Source organism: Brachycentrus maculatus, unplaced genomic scaffold, assembly GCF_059751285.1.
Source record: "Brachycentrus maculatus isolate JH-2025_06_01 unplaced genomic scaffold, ASM5975128v1 h1tg000089l, whole genome shotgun sequence".
In the NCBI taxonomy this organism is placed as follows: domain Eukaryota; kingdom Metazoa; phylum Arthropoda; class Insecta; order Trichoptera; family Brachycentridae; genus Brachycentrus; species Brachycentrus maculatus.
In genome coordinates, this window is record NW_028280843.1 from 1,264,761 (window position 1) to 1,291,543 (window position 26,783).

Consider the following 26,783-nt stretch of genomic DNA (forward strand, 5'->3'; position numbering starts at 1 on the left):
TGAAATTAACATACTCTTTTGTTCTCGGAATTTACGTACCTACTTCTGCCAAGTCTTGTTTGAAAAATAAATTGGCATGCGTGGATAAACAATTTAATTTAATTTTGAACACTTCGTTTTTTCAAGTGGAAAATTCCACGCGGAATATCTTTGAAGATCTTTGTAAAATCAGTTTGTATGTTGGCTCTATTGCCAGCATATTAACATTATAGAGAAAATTTTATTATCTCGTTTATGAAGTAACCTTTCGCAACACAATCCACAAGAAAGTTTTTTATTTTTTAGAAAAAAACATTTCATAAAAGTCTACGGTTCGTTCGTTAAAATAAATATTAAAAAAGATACAACGTTTTGAGTGTGTCCAAATACTTGTTCACAAAATCTGGATTATCTCCAATTACAGGCGTTATTTTCATATTATTTTTTGACATCTCATCAAAGATGAAGAAGAATATGGAAGTCTGGGCATTTACGGGGCTGACGACCGAATATATATATTTAGAACTTCCAAGAATTTGAGTAGTGTGGTTGTCAATAATGGGTAGAATTGGTGAATGTTACACGTGTGTAAAGTGATCACTTAAACCAGGCTATGACGGTCGTCAGCCCCGTAAATCCCCAGACTTCTATATTCTTCTTCATCTTTGATGAGATGTCAAAAAATAATATTAAAAAGATAACAACAATTTTTTCAAATGCCTCATTTATACATATGAACATATTAATGGGGACATACCAAGCTAATGTTTCTGTTCTAGTAGATTACGTAAATATCAACGCACAAAAAAATGCTACATTTCAAAGGCGAATATGTTCATCGTCTGAATTGCAGTGCTAAAATCTGGATTTAACGAAAATTTAGTCGCGGTTTATCGATCTTTGAGCTTTAAATGTGGAGTATTTAGCAATCGAAGTAATTTACACACTTGTACAGTTATGAGAAAATTGGTAAGAGTTAAAATACCATGATTAAACATTTATCCTCAAAAATATCCAAGTTTTCAATATTACGATGGTTGATTATTATATATGCTGTAATAATTGCTGTAATAATTTCGTCCACCTGCGTGGTGTAATGGTCAGCGTGTTTAGCTACCGTGCTGGAGGTCCCGGGTTCGATTCCCAGGGGGGGGGGTGAAAATAAATATTAGTGATTTTACACTGTAATATTTATTTAATATTACCCTGGACTGGTTCCTTAAGCGCAAGATTGATCACCTTGCCTTCATGTAAGTAATGATCAAGATAACACTGCGTCAATTCGATGCAGTGCCCTATGCACCATTGGGTGCGGATAAGGGTTATAAGTTATAATTGACATGTTTAAACATATGAATACTAGATTTACAATTACGATACGGAATTATAAAGTTCTTATGAGATTAAAACGATAAATTTATGTATTTTCCCCTTGTTAATTATTAAATCATATATTATAATATGAAGTAACGTGGTAACATTGCGTGTACACCAGCTCATTAGCAAAGTTACCATTGTTTAATTCAATGCGAATGATATTTGGTAACACGTTGTTAAAATTTACACCTTCATTGTTAAGTTAACTTTGTTCGTGTAACGTCAAGTAACTAGTTAAGGCATAGGCAAGTTCATTATTATGAATAATTTGAGGGCGTGGAGTAGACTTTATGGTGATTAGTGTTACGAACTTACAAGTATCTACAGATTTCGTCTTTGACATATCGCTCACTCCTTTCAAGAACGTCATAACTCAAAAAACTTGATTTTTCAGGAGAACGTTTTTAAAGTTTAAAAATATAACGCAATGTATTAAAAATAAATATCAAGCCACTCATTAAACTTTTTACTGTGCAACAGATCTTTTTAGGTAAAACCTAAAGGTTTTTTCTCCATTTGAAACATATTTAGTTTATTTAAAAAAATAATTAAACAATACTTTTTATTTAAAATGCAAAAACAACATTTTGTGCCCTGTAGCGGGTAAATATTAAGCTAAAAATATGCCTCTTTTGCTGGTATATAGAACATTTTCTGGACATTCCGAAAACATGCACAACTGAAAATTGACAATTTTTGATTTATGACGTTCTTGAAAGGAGTGGGCGATATATTCAAACATTTATTATGAGATCTACCTGAAGTAAGTTTGTATGAATACGAAGAGTTTTTATCAAATTATTATATTTACCTGTACTGTGTACAAGGACACCGAATTTTTTAGCGATTCGTAAAAATGAGTTAAGCAAAATGTTGTAAATATTATACGATTCATTTCAAAATAATGGATGTGTTTTAAAATGTTTTTTAAATAACTTTAAAACAGAGGTAAAAATTCAGTACTTTTTACACACAAAATACATAATGGTTAATTTTTCGTGAGAATCTGAGAAAAGCTTTAAATGGAGAATCTTAACTTTACCACTAAATATCTTTTACATATTTAAGTCAATATTCAGTTATTCAATATTATTGTTTAAGAAATTTATAAGTCAAATATAACATTTTTAAAATAAAAATATTTTTAGTTACAAAACCTGTTTTAAAAATACTGTTTCGATTTCTGTAGCTACTAACTAACCATCACGCAGCTTCCCCTCAGGGGTAGGCAGAGAGAATAGAACGCCATACCACCCTGTCTTTGAAATATCTGTGGCTTTATATAATAAATAAACCAAATCATATTAATTAGGCCTTATATTATCAACGAAAACAGATTGTAAAACCTCTTTTTACAAAAAGATAAAGACAACTCCACATCAATCCAGTGCAGGTATTTTCACCCAATAGGGTAGGGGTAAGGTCAATATGGAGGAGAACCGAGACGATCGTACTTAGATATGAATTGTTTACTGTAACAAGAAGTTACATTTAATGTTGGTGAAGATATTTTGTATTTATGTGTTCCTAAGTTTCCGTTGTCTAAATTCTAAATGGACCACATTATAGCTGGGAAGCTAAACTCCTGTCACAATTATGTTTCCCTCGTTTGGCTGAAGGCATGGGGCGGTAGTGTTGTAATTAAATTGGTGGAAAACGAGAAACGTTATTGTACAACACAGATTAACTTATATTTAATGACGATAAAATCCTTTTATCTTTTTTTAACAATATATTTTAAAAATCTGAAGCCAATTTTGTTTCAAAATTAAATATTCATTCACCTTATGGAGGATTTATCAAAATTATATATTCGACACCTGTGTGTCTCAACTTGAGATGAAACATCTATCATTTATAAACGAAAGAAGATAAAAGTCTCAGCGTCACAGAATAAGCCCTGGAAGGACTTTCTCAACTGATGACGCCACTATCAGTCATACTTCTTAAATAAATACATGAATCTTTATAATAAGACCTTATGTATAAAAGGAATCCACCAGAAATTAAAAAAAAATGATGTGGATGTTAAATATAATGGGCAGAATGGTGAACGTCACACAAGTGTATATAGTGATCACTTGAGCCAGCCAAATGACAGGTCGTAGGCCTTGGAATACCCATCTCATTTGGTATAAAAGCTTTATACTCGTTTGTTTCATTCTAAGCTGAGACACCTCAAACATTTTGATTTACAAATCTCTTTTTTCGATCCTAATATTATTTCATTTTCACACTTCGTTCTACACTTAATTATTATAATTCTACTTTTTTATAATATCCATTTTGTCAATTTTTGGGATCACGGTTTAAATATATGTATGTATCTAAAAAATCCATTTTTTTCAAACTAAGACAAAAAAACTACACAATTCCATTAATTGAAAATAATGGATCGATTTAACTCACTAAAAAAACTATGGCTTAACCCACAAAAATGCTTAACAGTGATCTTTTTTAAAATTTCTCTAGTTACATCGATTTACGTTAGTAACATACTCGTACATATATGTACGTAATATGTTTTTAATGATCGATTAGTTCATTCGACAAATTCACATTTTTTTCCTTAAATATGTTACTTATACCACTTATTTAATAGATTTATATTATCCACTGACACTTCGTGATGGAATTGCATTTTTAATTTATTATTAGATTAAAACCAATATTTTTAGCTTTTCCACTTTTTTATTTGACCAGCGACCGGGTTTCGTCGTTACCGACATCATCAGACTGGTGAGAGGCTATACAAATTGTTATATATAACATAACAATTTGTATAGCCTCTCACCAGTCTGATGATGTCGGTAACGACGAAACCCGGTCGCTGGTCAAATAAAAAAGTGGAAAAAGCTAAAAATATTAGTTTTAATCTAATAATAAATTATACCACTTATCCAGAGATATGATAACTCTGGATAGTTTTTTGGGTAACGATTCTGTAGTAGGTAAACTGAAACATTAATATAATATTATCGTACGCATTATGTAGGTCCCTTTAAATTAGATTCGTTTAATGTTAAAAAAGCATCAAAAATTAATACAAAATATAATTAGCATCGCATTTAAAATGTCGGAACAGTGCGCAAGCTTTAAAAACTTTGAGTAAACATGGCTTTTATACAAAACAAACATACTGGAACATGAATTTATTTTTTATGTTCATGTTTTACAACAAAACAAGGGTCATGAAGCTAATGAAACAACTGTTAATGTAATTAGTTCCAAACATTTTACTTTAATATCCACTCATCGTTACACATATTTATACGTAAATGTCTAACCCTACACAGTCGAAAAAGCTTTCATCCTTGCGTTTTACTGCATATTAAATCTAAGTACTTCATAGTAATCCAAATACAATTACTTTAAAAAACTAATCTACCTCTGTAAATTTTCAAAGATATCAAATTATAAATGAACTAATTAACCGAGTAGTAATTATTAATAAATTAATGAATTTATCGGGTAATTAACTAATTCATTAATTTTGACCCTCTAGGAATCGAACCCGGTACCTCCAGCATGGTAGCCAAACACCCTAAAAGTTAGTACGGCGCATGAATGGAAAATTTAAATTAAAGAACAAGCTTTACTCGACTATGCATTGCTATGGCTCAGTCTAGTTAAATGAAAAATAAAAAAATGCAAATCACATATTTGTAACATGTTTTATATCACAATGTTTGTGAGGCATTGAAAAACACTGAAACTGCTCAGTGATAGGAGTTATCCAAGCACGTTTTCCGCCATGAGCAATTTTTATTACTACGAGTGTTACTGTTTTTTTCTTTAACAGATGGCGCTGCCATTGCGTTAAAAACTGTTTAAAAAATGTTTTTACTTATCATAGGTATAAATAAAAAAACACGCGCGTTTTCAAGTGCATCCTTTGTTAAAATTTCAAAGGGCTCGGTGAATAATTTTACGCGATTTAAAATTTTAAACTAACGAGCGCTTACGTGTTTATATAAACATATCTCTGGGATTAACACGTTTACTGCGTATAAAATAATGTGAAAATTCTCGAATTTTTGAAAACCTATTCTATCGTTCAAAATCAAACTTAACTTTCTATTAAAACATCATTAATTAGTCTTTTTCTTCGTGTTTTCAAAAAAAAACATTAGACCGTCTACGAATCCTCATCTTTATTCAATTGACTGCCGTATTCAACGCTTGGCTGCAATATTTATATGAACACGGGAGCCGTGTTCGAAGCACAGAAATACAAAAATGTTCTTTTAAAAAAACATAAAACCGGCTATGAATCCGCATCTTTATTCAACAGACTCCCGTTTTCAATGCTTAGCTGCAATATTTGTATAGACACGGGAGCCGTGTTCGACGCACAAAACGTGTTGAAATAATGTTGAATTCGGTTTTCGACGACGACTTTCATTTGCACGTGAAAAATGTGGGAAAAGCAATATTTATCTTTCCCTCCGTAAAGGTTGTTTTTGTATGTTTACACAGATAAGGCATAAATAACATTTGTAGGGATTTAGAACTGGCGGCGCGTCGACGGCGACACTTTCCAATTATGAGGGTCCTAATTTTTATCGGGCCCTCATCAAAAACCAAATTTCCTGGTGGATACCCACGGAATTCCTAATACATAAATCAAGTCTTTACTTTCGAAAAATGAGTGCTGAAATTCGGAATGCCAAAAATTATGGCGATAAGATTATTTATGCTATGGCTGAAACGTGTTTCTAGATAAAAAAAAAGCAATTTATATGTATTTGATAAGTATGAGAATTTATAAAGTTATCAAGGTCCACCTCCGTAGTGTAATGTTTAGCGTTCAACTATCGTGCTGCAGGTCCCGGGTTCGATTCGTAGGAGGGGCTCAAAATAAATATTGTTATTTTTTCCCTCAAACATTAATTTAAATTTACCCTAGACTAATATCTAAAATAAATATTTAATCACCTTGTATTTGTGTAAAAAACGCTCATGATAACACTGTATTAATACGATGCAGTGTCCTATGCGCCATTGCTTTTGATAGTGGTTAGAAGATAAAAATATGAATGATATGTCGTAAATAAGTATATGAATAATATACTTCTAAGATACTAAAAAATAAGGGATATTTAAATAACTTATTTTGGGTGTGGTTCTCAAAAAGTGATAGTGAAAGCCACCGCTTTGATCCTGACAGATTAAAAAAATCGGAGACAAAACAAAGTACTCGAGATATAGGAATACAAGTCAATAATGTCTACTGGTATTACCAGATGACAATAATAAAAATAATAATGAAGTCCTAGTTATTCCATAAATTTCAGTTTGTCATAGAAAATTATACCGTCACTTTATATGTAACATACGTTTAACATATGTTATTTTCCTTTTTTTCCACCAAGACGGACTCTCAAAAAAGGTGGTTATTTTTCGTGCACATTTAATACGATAGTAAATGTTTTTAATTGTAACATTTTACCTTTTACGTTTTTTTTGTACAGCAAAATTGATTCTATTGGATTTATTTTGATGAATAGAAAGACATGCTCCTTCAATTTAACGGTCAAGAAGGTTTTTATATAGGTCCAAGGACAGGTTGGTAAAGTTTTATGTGAAAAGATTCTTTTAAATTCTTTCAAATAACGTCCAAATTGAATTTCACCTTACAGAGTTTTTTTTCTTTAACTTATAATGACGAACGGCCTAATATATAAATATATATTTATAATAAAAGTTTTTATCTATTTGTAACAAAATATTTTACCTTGACAGTTCAATAACCTCCACTAAAAGTGGCAATTTTTATCTTCTATTCATTGAAACTGGTTAACTTTTGTAAAGTTGAGAGAGAAAAAGAGGAAGAAAGAATTAATAATTTAAAGAATTCTTTCTCCAGTTACTTCACACAAACTTGTGTTGCCTTAGCAGAGAAATACAAAAAATCGAGTTGTAGAAAATAAATTTTGACATTTCATTTTTATACCTGGATCGTTTTTAATTTTACAAATGGAGAAAACTCTTGAAAACGATTCATGACCCATCAATTTTTTTCCTTCTCTCGATCTGACTCTTACGTTCTCATGTTTAATATAAACCCATTTGTATGTGCGCCAACGTATTTCTAAACACAACAATAAACCTTTCTTTCCTCAAACTTATTTTCTTTACAGTTTACAAAGTAATGCTAAGAAAGTTTTTTTTAATCATTTACTGTGAAATTTTTTTTAAGTTTAACAAAATAACAGATTTAACCAACATTAAATGATAGTTATCAATCATTTGGTATATTTAAAATAAAAATACATTATATTAGATTTTCCTCCGTGGTCAAAACCACGGCAGCAGGAAAAATCAATTCGATTTTCAAAAAATCTGATAAAAAATAAAAGAAAAAAAGAATGATATTATATTACCCCGGAATGATATTTTAACCAAAATATTTCATAGATACTATTATATTATTATTTTTGTAGATACTATTATATTACTATAGATATTATTATTTTTGGCATATTTCAGTAGTAAATAATAATTGTAAGAAAATTATTAAATGTTCATAATAACACCCTAACCGTTGAATTCAATTTGAAATAAATACACTTTATAAAATTAAACAACATTGTTTTAATCACTTTTATATTGTTAGTACACTTTAACCTACCGGTTTTAACAAGAACCTTGTCATCAGCAGGGTTTATTAAATTTTAAAACATCGAAAACATTAAAATACTCATACTTAATTATATTTATTAGTTTTTGGTAAGGGAATGTAATTAATTATAAGTTTATAAAATTTGCCAAAGTATCTGCGAAAAACATTCAAGAAATGAAATAAATAAGTAAAAGTAAAATATTGTTTTATTTTACGATTAAAATTGCGTGTAGAGCGTATTTATAATATTCAGTACAAATTCCAAAAAATCATAGGCTTAGCATACTTGATAATATATCGATTTAACTTATTTATTTATATAATAGCTTATAGATTTAAGGTAATTATTTTAGGATATCATTAAAAAGCCTTACCCCGGACCAAGATTCCCCGTCGAGGCAGCACTGTTGGGCCCTCCTCCAGCCCCTCCATGCCTGAAGTCATCGTCTATATCCAGCACATTGGCCAGCAAGGATTTAGACGATCTCTCCTTCAGCTCCAGTTCCTTCATCCTGTTGCTCATCATGATAGTCTTCCTGGTGATCTTCTTCCCCGGCCTGGACATGCCCAGGAGCCATGGAAGCCATTGCAGGAATACTGACTTTATCTGGAACCGTTCAGAAAAAATGAGATTCACGTACATATTTCTTCCCCCTTGTGGATGCCATGTTTTCATTCGAACCCTTATCCGCACCCCAATGGTGCATAGGGCACTGCATCATATAAACGCGGTGTTATCTTGATCGTTGACACACGAAGGAAAGGTGATCAGCCCTCCGCTTCAGGTACCAGTCCAGGGTAATATTGGATAAATATTATAGTGAAAAAATCATTTTCATTTATTAGACCCCCCTCTGGGAATCTCGAACCCAGGACCTCCAGAACGGTAGCCGAGCGTGCTGACCATTACACTACGGAGGCGGAGGCAACGTTTTAATTTTTTAAATTCAATTTTTCAATTCCAGTTACTTAAAATAAAACGTTTTACGGGCACTGATTTTCAAATTGAAAATTAAATTTGAAATGAGAAAATCAATAAATCAGTTTAACTTTTCCGTCTATAACTTTTTGGCTCTTATATTGATCTATTTACAAAAAAAATGTCCACCTCCGTGGTGTAATGATAAGTGTGTTTAACTGCCGTGCTGGAGCTGGATTCCAGGAAAAGGGTAAAAATAAATATTAGTGAATTTACATTCAAATATTTATTTAATATTACCCTGGACTGGTCCCTGAAGCGCAAGAGTGATCACCGCGCCTTCATATAAATAACGATCAAGATAACACTGCACTAATACGATGCAGTGCCCTACGCACCATTAAGTGCAGATAAGGGTAAGAAAAAGAAGGATTTACAGAAATGCTTTTAAATAATACTCAATATAATATATATATATACAGTCTAATACTCGTATAACCTATTAAATTATAAAATTTGAAATGAAACATCCTTGTCATTAAAAACAACATTATTTCTTAACGATCCATTAAAATCAGATACTTGGAAAAAAGCTTTACATATTCTTTGCCTATGAATATTAATTTATTCCGAAACTACAATCCCGTTAGAAAATATTTTCGGCCGACGAACCTTTCCATTAACACAATAAACGAAAAATAAATGTGATAACCTTCAATATTTTTCAAAATGATCATGTTATATGCTACATGTTTATCGTATATGGTACATGTTTACTGTAAGCCAATTATTGTAACAGTTTTAGTTTCCACAATTTTTGGGATGAGTAAATATATACATATCTAGAAACCTAATATATAATATCAAATTTATTACATAAAAGAAACTTCCTTTATTAGTATTGTTATAAATCAACAATGAATATTCCCTTTTTGGGCGGATTTAGTCAAACATATTTTTTCACCCATTTTTGTTTTCATTTAACTAATTTTACTATAAAAAATGAGATTTTGTTAAACTAATAACCTTAAAAATATAATTAAAATATACTATCATTTGAGTAAATAGCTTTAAATTTTACTTAGCCAACAAAGGCTATTGTATAAAGTGTTCACTTAAACCACGCAAATGCCAGGTCATAAGACCTCTTCCGGAAGATTTCCATCTTCTTTCATATAAAAAAAACAAGATATGTTTCATGTCAAGTTGAGACACCTATAATATTTATCCCGTGTAGGGTTGTGGTCCCATGGTTAGTGTCACGGATTCCTGAGTCAGAGTTTCTGGGTTCGAACCCATTCTCGTACAATTTGATTTTCCCTTGATCCCTTCGCAGTCGAGCGTCTACCCAACTACGCCACAGAGCCTATCTACGCACAAGTATTTTCGTAAATAATAAAAACACCAGTATTTCTCTTTTTAAATTATTTTGAATATATTTTTATTTATCCTGTAATCCATGAAAACATTTTAGATTCAATTTAATAATTTTTAACGAATATTCAAATTATTATTTTTTAAATGAAATGAAACGTCCGAATAAAAAAAACCCTTAGGAAAGCGTAGATTGGAAATTTCCGTGGTGTCAAAGTTTCTTTTTGAACCACAAACATTTCCATTTACTAGGAAATCAAATTTTAATGATGTTTCCAATCACCCCACCGATGTCGTCGCATTTCGCCAATACTCGTGTTTACGCTCGCTGATTGGCTAACAGTCGACGGTCTAGTAAAGCCACTACGTCTCGTCGTTCGTGTATTTTTTCTATTCACTGGGAATTCTAAATGGAGAGTAAATACAAATTTCCATTTTATTTTTTGTTATTTTTACTGCGCCAACAGGAGAGCGGTTAGAAAATATTCGAAAAAAGACAAAAGAACTGTTGAAAATATTGATTATTGATTATTACATGAGAGATTAATTACATTTATTTGAAAATATCACTTAGTGTATACTTTAAACATTTTTCGTAAAGTAATTGTAAATATCACACGTATAAGGAATATTCCTGAAGCCTTCTTATATATGGCGCCGTGGCGTAGTTGGGTAGACGCTTGACTACGAAACTGGCGTCGCGGGTTCGATTCCCACGTATTTATTTTCAATTGGTCTGGGCGTTTGTAGTGTATTTTTCACATCTATCTTTCCTTTATATATGTAAATATATATAAAATTGACGTAGTGTGAAGTTCATTGTTAATTATATTAAGGTAAGATAATCAGTCTCTCCCTTCAGGTACCAGTCCAGGATAATATTAAATAGATATTAGAGTGAAACAACACTTATATATTTATTTTGACCCCCCTGGGAATCGAACCCTCTGGCATGGTAGCTAAACGCTGTTACCACTGCTGATGGAGGCAAACTAAGTAATGTAAGCTCATTCGTGGAACGGTGATTTCAATAATAAGTAAGATATCACAAAGCTTTTAATAAAGTGTGATATGTGTCTTTTATCGTGAAAAAGTACCTAAAGCATCATTAGGAATGGGATATCGTTTATCATTCAAACAGTGACCATGTAACTCTAGTCGTGAAAAATGTTCTCTGTCAGGAATCATCTTTCATCAGAGCCATTTAAGATCGTAAAACACAGGATCGTCGAAACGTAATTTCCATAGCCCGCTCTGCGAATCGTCACTGGCACACGAATATCTCGCAGTTGGGAGATCGACAAATAGCTTCCGCCGAAAATTGGGCAAAGCGATGCTAGAGAGAATAATGGTGAATATCAGATAGGTATTTCATAGTAAAATCCAGCTTCGGTTGAATCAGGGCGCTTTTTGCTCTAACATACTAAACTTGAAGGAGATGAAATATTTCACCGTATTAAGAAACCATTTACCCTGTTCGCACAATGGAATTCTTTATATCTTTCTCTGGAAAAATGGAATGTACTAGTGTTCGAGATTAATAGAGGCAATTTACGGATGAGAAAATCCATTAGAAATTTCCCGACACGTCAGATATACGCTCTCGGCACTACATTTCATAACTTATAGTTTCCTGTCTTAAAACTTTGTGATTAATTAGCGTTGTATATTATGGTTATATTAACATTTGGTAATCCGTCGTTATGTCAGTTGCCAAATTAATATACACATTGTTTACGCAGAACCTTATTCGACACATGATACGAATGTACAAATCCAATAACATCATTACTCTGACAGATTCTACATCATACGATATGTTTATTTAAGATGATATAACACTTGTATGATATAATAATTATCAACAACAATAAGTATGTATCTAATTTGCGCATGAGCGTTTTTGTATAATTTCACTTTCGTATTTAAATATCGTATTTTATTCAGATATAATTAACTTACTTATAGAAGAATTGAAGTGATCTATGTTCAGGCTTTACTTTATAATTTCCAGTCAAGCTTTAAAGTACTTTTACTCTTCCACTTAGGGACCGTTCCCACGGGATTCGCGCGGGATTGAACTTAAAATTTTATAAACATACATATTTACCCATTAAAATAACAATTTAATGGAATTTACATAAACGAAACAAAGAACCGCTCTATCAGACAAATGTTTATTTATAATATACCGATTTTTTATTCCACGGAAAGGCTACAAAACATCGAAGTTTATTGAATTGTATTTTGAGCTTTACAAATTTAACCGCGCAAAATTTAATCTGATTCGTTAATCCCGCATGAATCCACCATGCTGAGTATTTTTTAGTCAGAGAAAAACTCAAAAAAATGCACTTAGCCCCCTCAAATATCTATAAACGTTATCTTTTAACTACTGCTATTTCAAATAACGATTTAACTCGCACAAATAATAAAAATTCATATTTTTTTAAAGAGCTTTTTGGGTTTTCCATTGGGTATATTTTTGGTAAATATTGAAAGCTCCCTATCGCATTACCGGATCTGACAGACTTCTCTTGCAAATAAATGTTAGTTTAAAGTTTTGTTACAAGAAAATTTGAAACAAAATTGAATCCCGATTTCACTGTTTAATTACATTTAAAAGCTTTCAATATCCCTGCCACTGCCAATCTTAATAATTACAAGTTTCTTCTAAAACTACCAGCAAATTTTAAGGAGAACCCCAGTGTAGGCAGTGAAAGGGCTTAGTAGTTAGTTAGTTCAGTTAGTCAGGTAGATCCGATTCCAACCTAATGTTGGTTGGTACACAGACGCCTCCACAACCCCAATCAGTACAACAGGCACGGAATAGTACCAAAGCATTTACAGAAAATGTTCAGTCATTGCATTACACACTCAGCCATTAATTATTGAAATTCAATTGCAGATCCCTTTTACAAGTTGCAATTTTTTCTTTGACATAAACCTATAACTATCAATCAATAAGCGATGGAAAAAATATTCTCAATATTATTAATATTTAAAGCATTTACTTTGTGGTTAGTAATTTTTACTTATTTCTTTTTTTACAAAAATGTTAATAATATTAACATTTTTGTAGAAAAAATTAATAAATAGATATAAAAACCAACTTCACTCATAACCTAGCACAAAGCCATAACCATGACAGAAAAATAACAACATACAAAAAACACCCTTATAGTGCAGCACTTTTCAGCAAACATGACCTTTAGTATATAAAATAATATTTAAGTATGTAGGTATAAAAATGCATCTCAATGCAACACCTTACATAAAGAAAACACCCTTATTGTGCAGCTCTTTTGATCAAATATGATAGTAAACAAAGAAACATGTATATTTTTGGATATAAATATGTATGTATATAAAACGCCGCTTTTATCTTTGCGACCCATACGAGAACATGGGCTGTTCGACGTATGAGGAGCTGAAAAGCGTTTCGCAAAATAACCCGGAGTGACGGAAGAGGGGTCATTTGTTGCTAAAGACCAATCCACAGGATTGAGATGAAAGAAAAGAGGAAGTAAACACTAAATATATATGTATATAAATGCAAAAAATGAACGATCGGCACTTACCCATTGCGGCATCTCGTGTATGTCAGCCGTCCGATGATGGTAGTTCAGTACCACCACTGTGAGCACCACGGACGAAGCAACCATAAACATTATGCAGTTGAAATATGTACCTAATCAAATACAAATTCATTAATACAAAGTAATAAATTATATTCCCACAAATAATATCAATTCGCTACCAGATGTTAAAAGCTAATTTGATGAAGTGATAATTTCGAAATCAATGTAAAATTAGATACTTATGAAATTTCAAGTTTGGTGAGCTCGAAATTGAGTTAGTCCATTTCAAAACTTTAAAAAGAAAATAACTCGAAGTTTCAAGATAAAAATATTGATGATTGGAACCACCCTCGGAACGCCGCTTTCGCAGAAGTTCAAAACTCGTTAAGAAAGCTTCATCAAATTATTGCTCCATCGTTCTTCGAAACAAAATAACAAATCAGGCGATGATTGAAAGTCTATTGTCGAATTTGGAATTTCTAAGAGTCGATATTTCGAGACAAAGCAAATAATGTTCTGTGTGTTTAAAACAAAGTTCTGCCTCGCAGATAGATTACTTTGTTTCAACGAACAAGTAAAAAGAATAAATAAACACAAAGGTATTAAGTGGGCTTAGGTACCTATTAAATTATTAAACCGAAAACATCAACACACAAAAGTATAATCTTTCAAGCTTATTTTTGTAAACTTTCGACTTTCATACATTTTTAAGGAAAGGATAAAACTCAGCATGCACTTTTCAACTTTTACTCAGTACAAAATGTATTAACATTCTTACACTACAATATTTACACTTCTTTAAATAATTTTGAATTTATTTCAATAAATATATACACATAAACATACATATATATATATATATATATACATCTATATATATATATATATATATATATTTATATATATATATATATATATATATATATATATTTATATATATATATATTTATATATATATATATATATATATATATATATATATATATATATATATATATATATATATATATATATATATATATATATATATATATATATATATATATATATATATATATGTATATATATATATATAAATATATATATATATATATATATATATATATATATATATATATATATATATATATATATATATATATATATATATATATATGTATATACATATATATGTGTGTGTGTGTGTGTATATATATAAACTTATATATTTTAAGCCACAACGTTACAATGCTCTCCAAACCTCGAACAGATTATTTTCACAACAATACCTAGTCTTCTTATGTATAAATCGGAAGAATACCACGTATAATCAATGACTTTTTTTACCATTTTTTTTTTATGTATTAGATTATAGATTTAGATAAACAAGACATTTCCCTGCTAGTTTGTGTGTTAACATCTTGAATGTAAAAATAATGTTGGATAAATTGGTTTAATCCCGACGTGAAGACATAATGCGGATAAAAAGGCATCCATCTCCAGGTGTGTGCAGTATGTTGTCCCCGGAATAGGGTGTGCGGGAAATATCTCTAGAATATTGATAAGGCTAGATATTGATGTCACCCACAGGTGTATGAGATGGCTGTAGTAGGACGTGTTCCGAGAACAGATGACCCCCACAGAGCCAACCAGGGCGGCGATTTTTATTCCGCTCACCCTGTACAAAGGTAAACACTTTGAGGACGTTTATTGAAATTTATTTCGACATCCAGTACCGGCAGCAGCCCGACAAAACACGTCGAGATGAGATGATTTACTTCCTGATAAAATTATTTCATTCGCTTATCGCGCCAAAATACCACCGATGTAGGAATACCATATAACGTATTCAAAACCTTTTACATTTCTTCAGATTTATTCTATGTACATTAAAAAAAAACGTGCAATGTTTTTTTTTAATGGAAGTTAAATTTATTCATACTTGTAAAGTTTCTTGAAACCCGAATGATGTGAAAAAGCTGAAAAATATTTATCTCACTCTCGACATAATAATAATGGAGTAATACAGTAATTATAACAAGTAAATAGTAACTTTTAAAATGATTGAATAAATCTGAGATATTAAATAAGTAAGTAGAATAAGTACCTAAATGAGTTTCGACCCAAAAATATTTCGTGGGCTTTATAGAAATTGATTAAATTTTTAATGTCTTGACCAGGGAAATTGCGGTTTTCTATTTTGATTGCTTGTTTACTTGTTATTATTTTATACTTTTAAACGTGAAGTTTGTCGTGACATGATTTTTTTTTCCTTTTGTTAAAATATTAATTAGACACTTTAAAAATGTTTTTGATATTTTTTTTGAAATGTAGAAATTAAATTACTTTACATATGTTTAAACACAAAAGTATCTGGAAATTTTATTTCAAAGGTTTCATATATCATTAATAAAATATATTTTAAATTTTTTGCTTACCTACTTGCGTCAAAATAAGAGCTTGTTTACTCGTGTGGAAATCTAGATGAAACTTATAGCGTACCTTTAGACGATTTTTCATGAAAAAGGGAGTAAAAAATAATCTTTTCATATTTAAAATTAACGACATACCATTATAAAATATAAGATATGTATACATTGATTTCTGTGTACATAAAAGACTTTCATACAAAGCAGTAAAAACATATGTAAATCGTGAGCTCAAAATAAAACCTTATTACACAAAAGTAAATAATAATAAAAAATCATTACCTACTGTTCACCCTTCAGACTGCTATTATTCAAGGCGTGACTTGATTACTACAGTCTCGTATTATCTGCTACAGGGATGATATTTAAATAATCCGTTAGCAATTACATGTTTTACTGTCTACGATAAAGGCTGTATCAAGATTTCATTAATCCCTTTAATATTCAAACGCAAGAGTAAAGGGTTTCATGTCATGGTGCTTAATTTTTACACGTCTTTTTATTTATCCCCATTGATATTGGAATATACAATTTTATTTACTGTACACTAACAATTTAATTTTTAGGAAAAATTAAAGTTTGAAAAATAGTCGGAAATTCATTTCCTTCAAACTTTAGTAAAGAAGATAAAATATCGTAAATGTGTATTTATGTATTTACTAATTAAATTGTAATCAAGAAAAAAAATATGTTCATTTTATCAAGTCGAAATAATTTGTTTTTGCTCTCCCTGTATGTAAATAATTATTTAATTAGTACGATCTAAATTAAAAATTACGAGAGGATTTTATTGGGTACCTAGTAAATTTTCTAATGAAATTCGCGTGTATGCCTTACCGTTCGGGACTTACACTACACGGGTAAATTATAATTTATGACAGCAATATCTTTTACAGGCTTTGCCTCATACAGAAATAAATTAAAGTTGGAATTTTGTTTTTCCCCAATTTACCCGTTTTAATGATTTAAAATATGTACTTCTATACGACAAATGTTCTTTTAGTAGGTACATAATCTAAAGCATTATTTTTATATGTCTCATTTATTCTTTTAATATTAACGTTAGCCTATAATTTATAATTAAACATATTTATTAAGGAAATTTAGATGGGCAGTATACAATATAGTTCCATTAGTGTTTTGTCACACGGATAAATCCTTTTTCGACATCTCACCCTTATCAAAGTCTGCTCAGATTCAAAGAAATTGGGTGAAAAGAAAGACAATGAAAATTATTTATCGAGGGCAAAGACATTTCTAATTGGGTAAGCACGCGTTTAGACTGATTTAGTTCTCATACGTACGTGGGTTACTTCGGAACAAGATGAAGGAAATTGATTTACCGAGAGTAAATGAATTCTAATCCGAGATTTGGAGCACACAACGTCGATATAGTAGGCAAACAAGGCACAAAGTGATATCGCTACAAAGCGAGAGGGATATCACACAACTTTCGGTACATAAAAGGGCAGGCATGCAAATCAAGGCGAGATCTGTGAGAAGTACATAAGGAATTAGCGTACACAGCAAGCGCAAGACCAAAGCGACAGATACAAAGGCTACGAGTGAAGCCAAGAGCCCAGGCCTGAGGATAGCAAGAATGTTTGATACTTGGAGGTTGATGAGCTCGCAGTGTTCTCTCCCGCGAACTCTGTTACTAGTCTTCTTTACACAATATTTCATTTGGTTTCTTTTATCGTGCGTTTAATTCACAGTTTATATCAGTTTTTAGATGGATGATTCATTGGATGAAATTAAATGCGAAATAAAAATAAAACACATAACAGTTATGATAAAAATATTTAGTCTGCGCACCCTGGTGATCACCACCCTCCTGCAAACATTTATAGTTCAGTACTCTTTATCATATATACATGTCATCATTTATCTTATCATTTATTTAATGCTCATATTAATGTTATTCAATGTTATCGTGAATTTTCCTTTGGACACCATATGTTACGTGGATGAACACTGAAGTTATAAATTTTTGTCCTTTGACAAATAACATGTTTCAAAAAGATGTTTAATATTTATAGCATTTTTACTATATTTGTATCCAAAAGAAAATTCAATATAACATAAATTTAAAGGATAAAAAATATATAAATTTATGTTCGTATTTTTTTAATTACGAGACCAATCGCAAGGATTGCGATTTACTTTCATTTTGTATTAATTTAGAAATTTTTTATGAAAGTAACCAAACATTTTAATACATTGGTTTTAAAAAAAAATGTATTATTTGTAAGAGGTAAAATAATGAAACATATCAATTTATCAAATTGTAATATTTAAAAAAAGCAAATCTTACTATTTATATCTCAAACGTATTAAAATAATTGGTTTCTTTAAAGTAAATTATTTCTAGCCGCGTCATCAGACGTTCCTGAAATTGATTAATTTATACTCATGAATGAGATATAAAATAATCGTCGAATCACCAATGACGTGGGCCAACATTATTGAGGAGTTTATATTTTAAAAGTTTGGACAGGGCTGAAGAGAGAAAAGTTTAATTAAATTTTTACATTATAAGCGGGTTAAGTTCTAGTCTTAAAGAACTAGTATCTTTATTGATTACGGATCGGAAAAGAGGAAAACGATTCTATGAATCGAGGACTGAAATTAAAATGCGTTAAGTTCACTGCAGCCATGATGCATAAATATGTAAAGAAAGATTCATCTCGCTTTAAATGAAGTTTTCGGGACACGTGTCATGAAGAAGCAGAGTGAATTTAGGCCATACGATGTCATAACACTACGTCATACAGAATATTATCTCACAATATTTACAATTGGTCGTAAATATTGATATCATCGTGAATTATATATCAATGTTTTCAATAACAAGATATATATCCGATAAATAATTTGTAACACAAAATTGCATTTAGGGACATGGCCATTTTATCGGTTTACAAATAATCGGACGCTTCGACAATGTATTTAAAGCCAATTATGGAGGTTCGCAAAGACGATACCACTTTCAACTTCACGGCATGCGCGAGACATGTTGTGAAAGTAAATAATTAGAAACGATTACTTAAGTGAGACATTGCCTTTGTGATGAAGTGAGTGGACGCGGAAGCGAGTAGCCCGGACCAACTAGTGTTATCGTCTCAGCTTTTCCTCGGTGTGTAGCTTCCACTAGCGCGATGTTCAACATCCGGCCTAAGTGGAAGTGGATCGAGAGTCGGAAATAAGAAACGTGCACGTGACGCGGTCCAATGGGCGCGCTGTATCTAGGTTCGAGCTATATGCATAATATATAAAGTTCAGTGATCGGAAGGACTGAGTCGTGTTGTTGTTTCGGAAGAGATGATCTAGTTTGCCAGATCAAGACACGGTGCTGAGCTAGTGCTCTCACCTATCAGAGGAACGGCCTCGGAGGTCTTGGTGATCACGTTACCCACCAAGAGCGAGAAAACTGTTTGTGACAGCAGTATTGTAACACCTGGAACAGAAACACTCGCACACTGTCACTCCGTTACGTCAACGTGCATATCAATCTGCGCTCCGATACTCCGATACTCGTCGGCTGGAATCCTTCACCCTTTCTGCATTCAAGGCAGGTGGAAAACACTCTGGCGCCGGTATCACTACCATCTGTCGTGTGCCATTACGATTAGTTTCCAATCTAAACCACTCAGTCTCCACAAAAAAATCTTTCACACAATGATACATACGTAAACACAGCGACCCAATGTTTAACATAATTGAGAACTAGCTCCATTAGGAATAATTAATCGATGGAAATGGAGGCTATGATGTTCTATAATATCTATAATAATATCCTCCTTACAAAACTTTTGGGCGGCTCTGTTTTCGCTCTGACATACTTATTGAAAATGCGAGAATGTGTTGATGATAAAATACTCAAAAATAATAAAATTCAATGTAGCAACAACAAAAAAAGAATCATGAATCTTCGAAAGTGTGTGAATAAACCAGATCAGTTTCTGTACCGGCGGCTGAGGCTCGTTACACACAACCCTCCAAGTATCATTAAAATCGTCACACCAAAACATTTAAATCACACATATATTGTATTTTTACGATTATACAAATTAATATTTGAGAAAAAAATAAAATCAATTGAACCACTTGTGCTGGTAAAGGCAGGCAATGTCTTAGCTTAGGTAATCGATTCAGCGTTACGGTATCAGTTTGTGAACACATGTGTGTAGGATTTATGATAAGATATATTATAATGATTGGGAGATTGTCATGTGTGGCATTGGACAAGTTTGGGCAGTCGTGTGAATATAGAAATTGAAATGTGGTTACGTACGTGAGGCTGCTGGAGGGACGCGTAGGGTGCTCTGCGCACTGTGCACTGCGCACCATACTCTGCGCGCACGAACATCCCCTGAAGTTCCCCACACTCGGTTCTCAGTTACGTGAAAGCACTTTAACTATTACCTCCACACTTCCTTACCAGCCTGGTCGCACTGACGGCTCGTATGCGCGGAAAATTGATGTACAATTTCAACCAAGTTAAGTTTTAATTTTAAAAATAATATTAGTAGGATGTTATTGAAACCATTAATCATGAAATGTTTTAAACTACATATATATTTTTTAAATTTTAGCTATACAAAATAAAGTGCAATCGCCTAAGTCATTTTAAGCGCATCAAGCATCCACGTACGGAACCACATATTTGTTTCATCGGTTGTGTATAATATTATGATTTTTTTTCAACTCTACGTATGGGATTTGGTAAAAATCAAAATTTTACGTTAATACAAAATATATTGCAAAAGTATATTTTATTCGGACGCTCAACACTGAAAATAAAATGATGCACTATGATTATAAAAGTTTGTCAATTCAACTTATTTATGCTTCAAATATATCAAAACATGCCATGCACGTACGACAAAATTATGTATTTTTAATCATGTAAAAATAATGTTATATGGAATATCGAAAGTCGACAAAAGTGAACTTCAAATATTGAGTAGCGAATATTGTATATGTAGTAGACGAATATGATTTTTTTGTTTTAATTATCGACCTGAATTTATCAAAGTTGTCAAAATGATCTTGTTAAAGTAGGTAGGTACTGTGTGTTCATTACTTTCTTCTCGATAGTCAAATTGTTTATAAGTATTATGCTGTCGTATATAATATTGAGATAAAAAGTACATATGTACAAAGGATTCAATAAAGGCATAGGTTATAATAATATAAATAGCTATTATCAAAAATAAATTTAAATAATTGTGCATATTGTAAAATAAGGGAATATAGTTTTATCCTCATAAAGCGTACACACATCCAGATAATTGGTTCAAATATTTTAATCTACATGAAGCCAAATCGATTTCGAAAGAAAGACAAAACACGCTACGCAACAATACAACGGTTTGTGCCAACACACGAGCACAAACGACGGATATTCCTTTGTTTTTTCCTTGACTGTTTCATTTACGTCACAAAAAACTGATTCTCAACGTTCCTTTTAAAAAATATATATAATCTATTTTTCTTCTTAAATTTTTAGCATTGCAAATTCCGCGAACAATTTACGAGCGCTTTAGATTTTCGATCAAATGACAAATTAGGTGAAACGCCATGACAGTTTGATACCTGACAAAACGTTTAACTTTCCAGATATTTGAACGAGCTCTGAATATTTCCAAGTTCGGTTCTCGTTGGTCGACTTTTCAACTTTGCAGTAATCTGTATGCCTACTGCCAACTCTGAACAAAGAGAGAACTATTTACAAGCCTCAAATGTTAAATTATTGCCAAGGATTTAACGCTGAGATTAACGAAAGGGAGATAAATATTACATTTAAGAAATATCTCGGGCGAATTTTATTTGACTTAGCTTAATTCAGGAAAGTTCTTTCATCCCCGATTACATTTTTAAAGGTTTAAAAAAAAGTCAGTATTGTATAGAACATTTAGGACGAATGTTTACCTCTACAAATGAAAACCTTTTAAATACCTTAAAATCAACAAACTTTAATCATTCATTCACCATTTTTTTTATATTAACACAGAAAAACAAATACGAACAATAATTAAATATTAAAACATATGAGCAGTCAAATAACAGTCGTCGAATGGTTAGCTTGATTAAAAGGTAAAAATTGTGAATAATTACTATGTTTCTTTTCACGTGTTTAAAGCGTGACATTCAAAAGTTTTCCTTTTAATAATTGCTAGCCATTCCTATTGTTTAAACACAGCATACAAAATTCGTGTTGACGTATCAAAATGAATGTGACCGACACAACAACGATGTAAAGAAGAATAATAATTGGGAACATAATGGATTAGTTGTGGGCGAATGTAAAGGTGGGGTGAGGTGTACCTAACAGGGGTATTGCGTCTGACACTTGGGGCAGGGTCTCCGCGACCAGGTTGAGGAACACTGTGAGAGACAGGAGGATCGTCACCCCTGAAACAGGTCACAAGTCAAATCTCAGATGCTATCTCAGCGCTTTCATGTCAGCATCTGGCAGATCATCACACGTCGGACGAAGGTAAACATTTTAGCAAAATATGGCTACTTTACAAAATCTAATCACACAACTACATGCGATAAATTTTATCATTTCTTCCTTATTGCAAATGTCTTCTTAAAAAAAAAAACAAAATCTTATATGTAACTCGTCATTGATAATACAATATGACCTCCAAAATTAAAAGCTTTATAATATATAATTTTATTACTTGGTAAATACCACTATTTCATAAAGTCTATTGTTACATGTGTTTTGATGCATTTACCATCTGATAATAATGCTGAATGTATCGAAACACGAGTCGTAACAGATTTTAATAAATGGTGGAATTTAATTTCATTTAAATTAAAAATTGTTGATATCGTTACAAAGTGACTGCCGAATGAAAGTGACTGAAAGTAGTATAAATTATTAATTATAAAAAAAAACACTAGAGTATACCACTTTAATGAGTTTTATTTATATGTACGACTAGTTTCGAAAACTTACAGATGTTTTCATCTTGTGGTAAAAATTTAAACTAACTAATTAATTGTTAGTTTTCATTTTTACCAGAAAATGAAAATATCTGTAAGTTCTCGAAACAAGTCGTTTATATAAATAAAACTCATTAAAGTGGTGTTTTCAAGTATTTTTTTAAAAATAATCAACATGTCATTCCACAAAGTTAATGCAGAATCAATAAATAATAAAAATTACCTATTAATACTTTTATCACTGATATTTTTTGTGGAATTAGTAGGTGGTGTCTTATTCAATACGCTAGAAAATAGTGAATAAACCATACATGTCATAGTAATCAAGAAAAATCTATTAACCTCAATGTGTAAATAAAAATGAATATCTTATATTCCGTTAAAAATGCCGTAGATATCATGAATATAACGTTATATACATATTTTCAATACGTTATTTAAATCATGCATATCTTTTCCCTGTGTACCAGCCATAATCCACGAGAGTATTAGGGGATATTGTGAGATTCTACCTGTAAACCTGGAGATAAGCGAGTGAGTTTTTTAAAGAAGGAAATCGAGATCCTACGGCCCCATAAGCCGGTGTGAAAATGAAGGCTTTTCGCACTTGTCGTCGGATGCCCCGACTTTGGGGTGAATCGCGTGATTCAGGGTTGACGTTTTTTTAACGTTTCCGACAAACAAAATCACAAAATGTATTTTATATTTGTATTTACGTATTTATTTGTATTATTTTCAAAATGTAACTATGTTGTTAAGTTTCAACTTAAATTGAAAAAACTTCAATTTATGCCAAATGCGATTTTTTGTATTAAAACTGAAAACGATCCCGGCTCCGCTTACCCCAAACTTCTTTCCAAATTTCTTCTGAAAGCGATACTTTCAGAAAGCATTTGTTTCACGTACCGCTCATGAAAATAAGTCGGATATTATCTTTTCCCATGAGAAACATAATAGACGTCCAATCTCACATTCAGAAAATCTTTCAATCGGTTTTCCATATTTTTGTTTCGGAGGAAACAAATGATTTTTTTTCTTTTTTTAAAGTTTCTTAGTAATTCAACGTAGAGCAAAGGAAACCGAAATTGAGAACGAAAACACATTTATTTTCGGTAATTTTCACTTGTTTCTACGGATCTGAAACGTATATAGTAAAAAGCGCTTTATGTGAAAGTTGGGTTCTTATTTACAGGTAACATTAAATCTGGTTTAACGTTCAACCCAGTGAGCGCTGTATCCCCATCTCCCTTCTTAAGTCAAGTGAATCCCGGGATTACGGCCCGATAAATTCCAGAAAAAAATAAAAATGTCATCCGACCTTAAACACGCACCATTTTGATTTAGAAAAAAAAAAACAAATTAAAAATGATATCAAACTCACATTAAAATTATTGTTCTTATATTAAAATTATCCTAAAAAGAAGCTACTGATTAATACTCTTATTATCTTTGTGAAACGTTGCAAGTAAGACATGCGCTTGTTTTAAATTAATTATATATATTTTAGCTGTTTAAATTTAACAGTTTTAATAGTTCAACTATGCTTGAAAGACTATTTGAGAAATTTCGCCATAGCAGATATAACACAAATCAAAGCATGATGAATGTTAAAAAAAAAATTATAAAACTTACACCGAAATTACAAAAAAAATATTTCGAAAAAATCACAAGATCTAGGCTATTTTAGTACCTGACCGTATAGCGCAGATAGATGTCTTTCCCGATACATTTTCGATATGGGTGAACATGTCACATGGTGATATATCCCCCCTGCGATAGATTGAATTTTCTCTATTTAACATCTCGACAAGTCCCGCAACCCTTCGGGAGCATTCTATCTATTCCCTCCCTTATTTGGTCTGGCGTTTTTACGGACCACATTTTTATGGACAAAATGTTAAAGCCATAAAAATGGAAAAGTATGCATGTAAATACATATATGTACAATATGTGAAGGCTTTTCCAGAGACTCTCCGGAACACGTTCGCTTTGGATAGATATGATAACATAAATGGGATAAAATCACAATGAATACAAGTATAAATATTTTTTAGGATATCAAGATACCTGAAAAAAATAGATTAATGCTATTTTTTAATGGTTGAAAATATTCCTGAAATTCTGAAGAAAAATGAATATGGTTATAATTATTGATGATGGCTGATATTATTTTACTTACGTTGTGACTTCGGCCGCATTCTATGTTGGGATCGTCGTTGTTTTTTTTTTTAAAAAGAAGCTGCAAATATTTGAAGCAGACACGAATGCATTTTGGTGTGCTCGTAAAGCGGTTATTTTTAATACTGCACACTTTATGTGACCCTTGTGTTCTGAAGCGGATAAAGTTTTCCTCCAAGTATCAATGGAACCCACCCCCCCCTCAGATACCATCCCTCCCAATCCACACTGACACAAAACTAGACGAGCGACACCATCTTACAATACAAAGGGAACACTGTACGAACAAAATCTTAACATATTCATAATCACGTTTAACAACAACACTTCATCAGTGCGACAGAGGGAGAACATCGATTCGGGTCGTTCTTTCCATATTTATTTACTCATTTATGAAAATCAATCTGATTTTAAAAATAAATGCGGTCGACTGTCAAAATTTTATTTGACTAGTTATTTTTAAGATTCGAGGCCTAGTTAAAGTTGTCTATTAAGCCGCGTATCCACTACGTTTACGGACAAATAGCAGCTACGTTTGTAATAAGTGGACATATTTACGCTCTCCGAGCATGCAACGGTTCGTGCTTAGTCGGCAGTCATTCGTTTTGAACGAATACATTAGCGAACGAATTAAAAATCGTTAATTTTTAATAATGACTGGATTTTTTCAAATAAAAACATTATAATATTTCGAGCGCGTTATATACATAATGAAAGATAAAAAAATAGAATGGCATGTAAAAAAAGTCGATCGAATTATGTCGAGGAATTTCTTCAAGGAGCAAATTGAACACGAAACCACCGATGTAGTAAATTGTTACCGAGAATTATTGAGAAGCACGCCTTCCACCCGCAACATTCTTCTCGTCTCATCATCACCCATAAATCTTCTGACAGGAACACGTCCCCTCTCTTCAGCACCCGGCGGCCCGACATGCCCCTGTCTTCCCCTATCTTGTCTCCCACACCCCTGATACTTCTCTGCTCTCCAATAAATTAACCTCATCCTACTGACATTATTTTAACGAGGGATATTGATTTTGAAAATTTAACATCACGCGAAAACAGCGTTGCTTTTCGTTTGATCAAAAATCATAATTTTACATTTATATTCAGATTTAAAGGGAGACAGAGAAAGCTCGACAATAATCGTCTTATGTGTAAATTCTCCCTAAACATTTACATTCTTTCAAGTGTCTTTTTTACTGGATTCTTTGACAACTTTCAACTAAGCCAAGAATATAACACCGTCCATGCTTCTGGAACTTAAGCCGTTACGAAAACAATATAAAATTTGCAACAAAGTTGCAAACGGTAAATGGGAAAATAATTAAAGACAGAATTAATATTCCGAATGGTTATTGTCCCCTTGTTCGCGATGA

At 31.8% G+C, this 26,783-nt stretch overlaps 1 protein-coding gene across 6 annotated transcripts in view; it reads right to left on the bottom strand.

Moving 5' to 3' along the window:
* nAChRalpha6 (nicotinic acetylcholine receptor alpha6) overlaps window positions 1–26,783 on the bottom strand; it is a 249,650-nt gene that overhangs the window by 10,433 nt on the left and 212,434 nt on the right. For 4 of the 6 annotated variants that reach the window (XM_088257907.1, XM_088257904.1, XM_088257905.1 and 1 more), the window contains 3 exons: window positions 22,594–22,680; window positions 13,856–13,965; window positions 8,356–8,588 (listed from right to left, as the gene is read on the bottom strand). In XM_088257907.1, coding sequence (XP_088114033.1) covers window positions 8,356–8,588; window positions 13,856–13,965; window positions 22,594–22,680 — 430 coding nt within the window. The remainder of the gene's footprint in view (window positions 1–8,355; window positions 8,589–13,855; window positions 13,966–22,593; window positions 22,681–26,783) is intronic. The other 2 variants (XM_088257906.1, XM_088257903.1) reach the window with 1 other exon arrangement.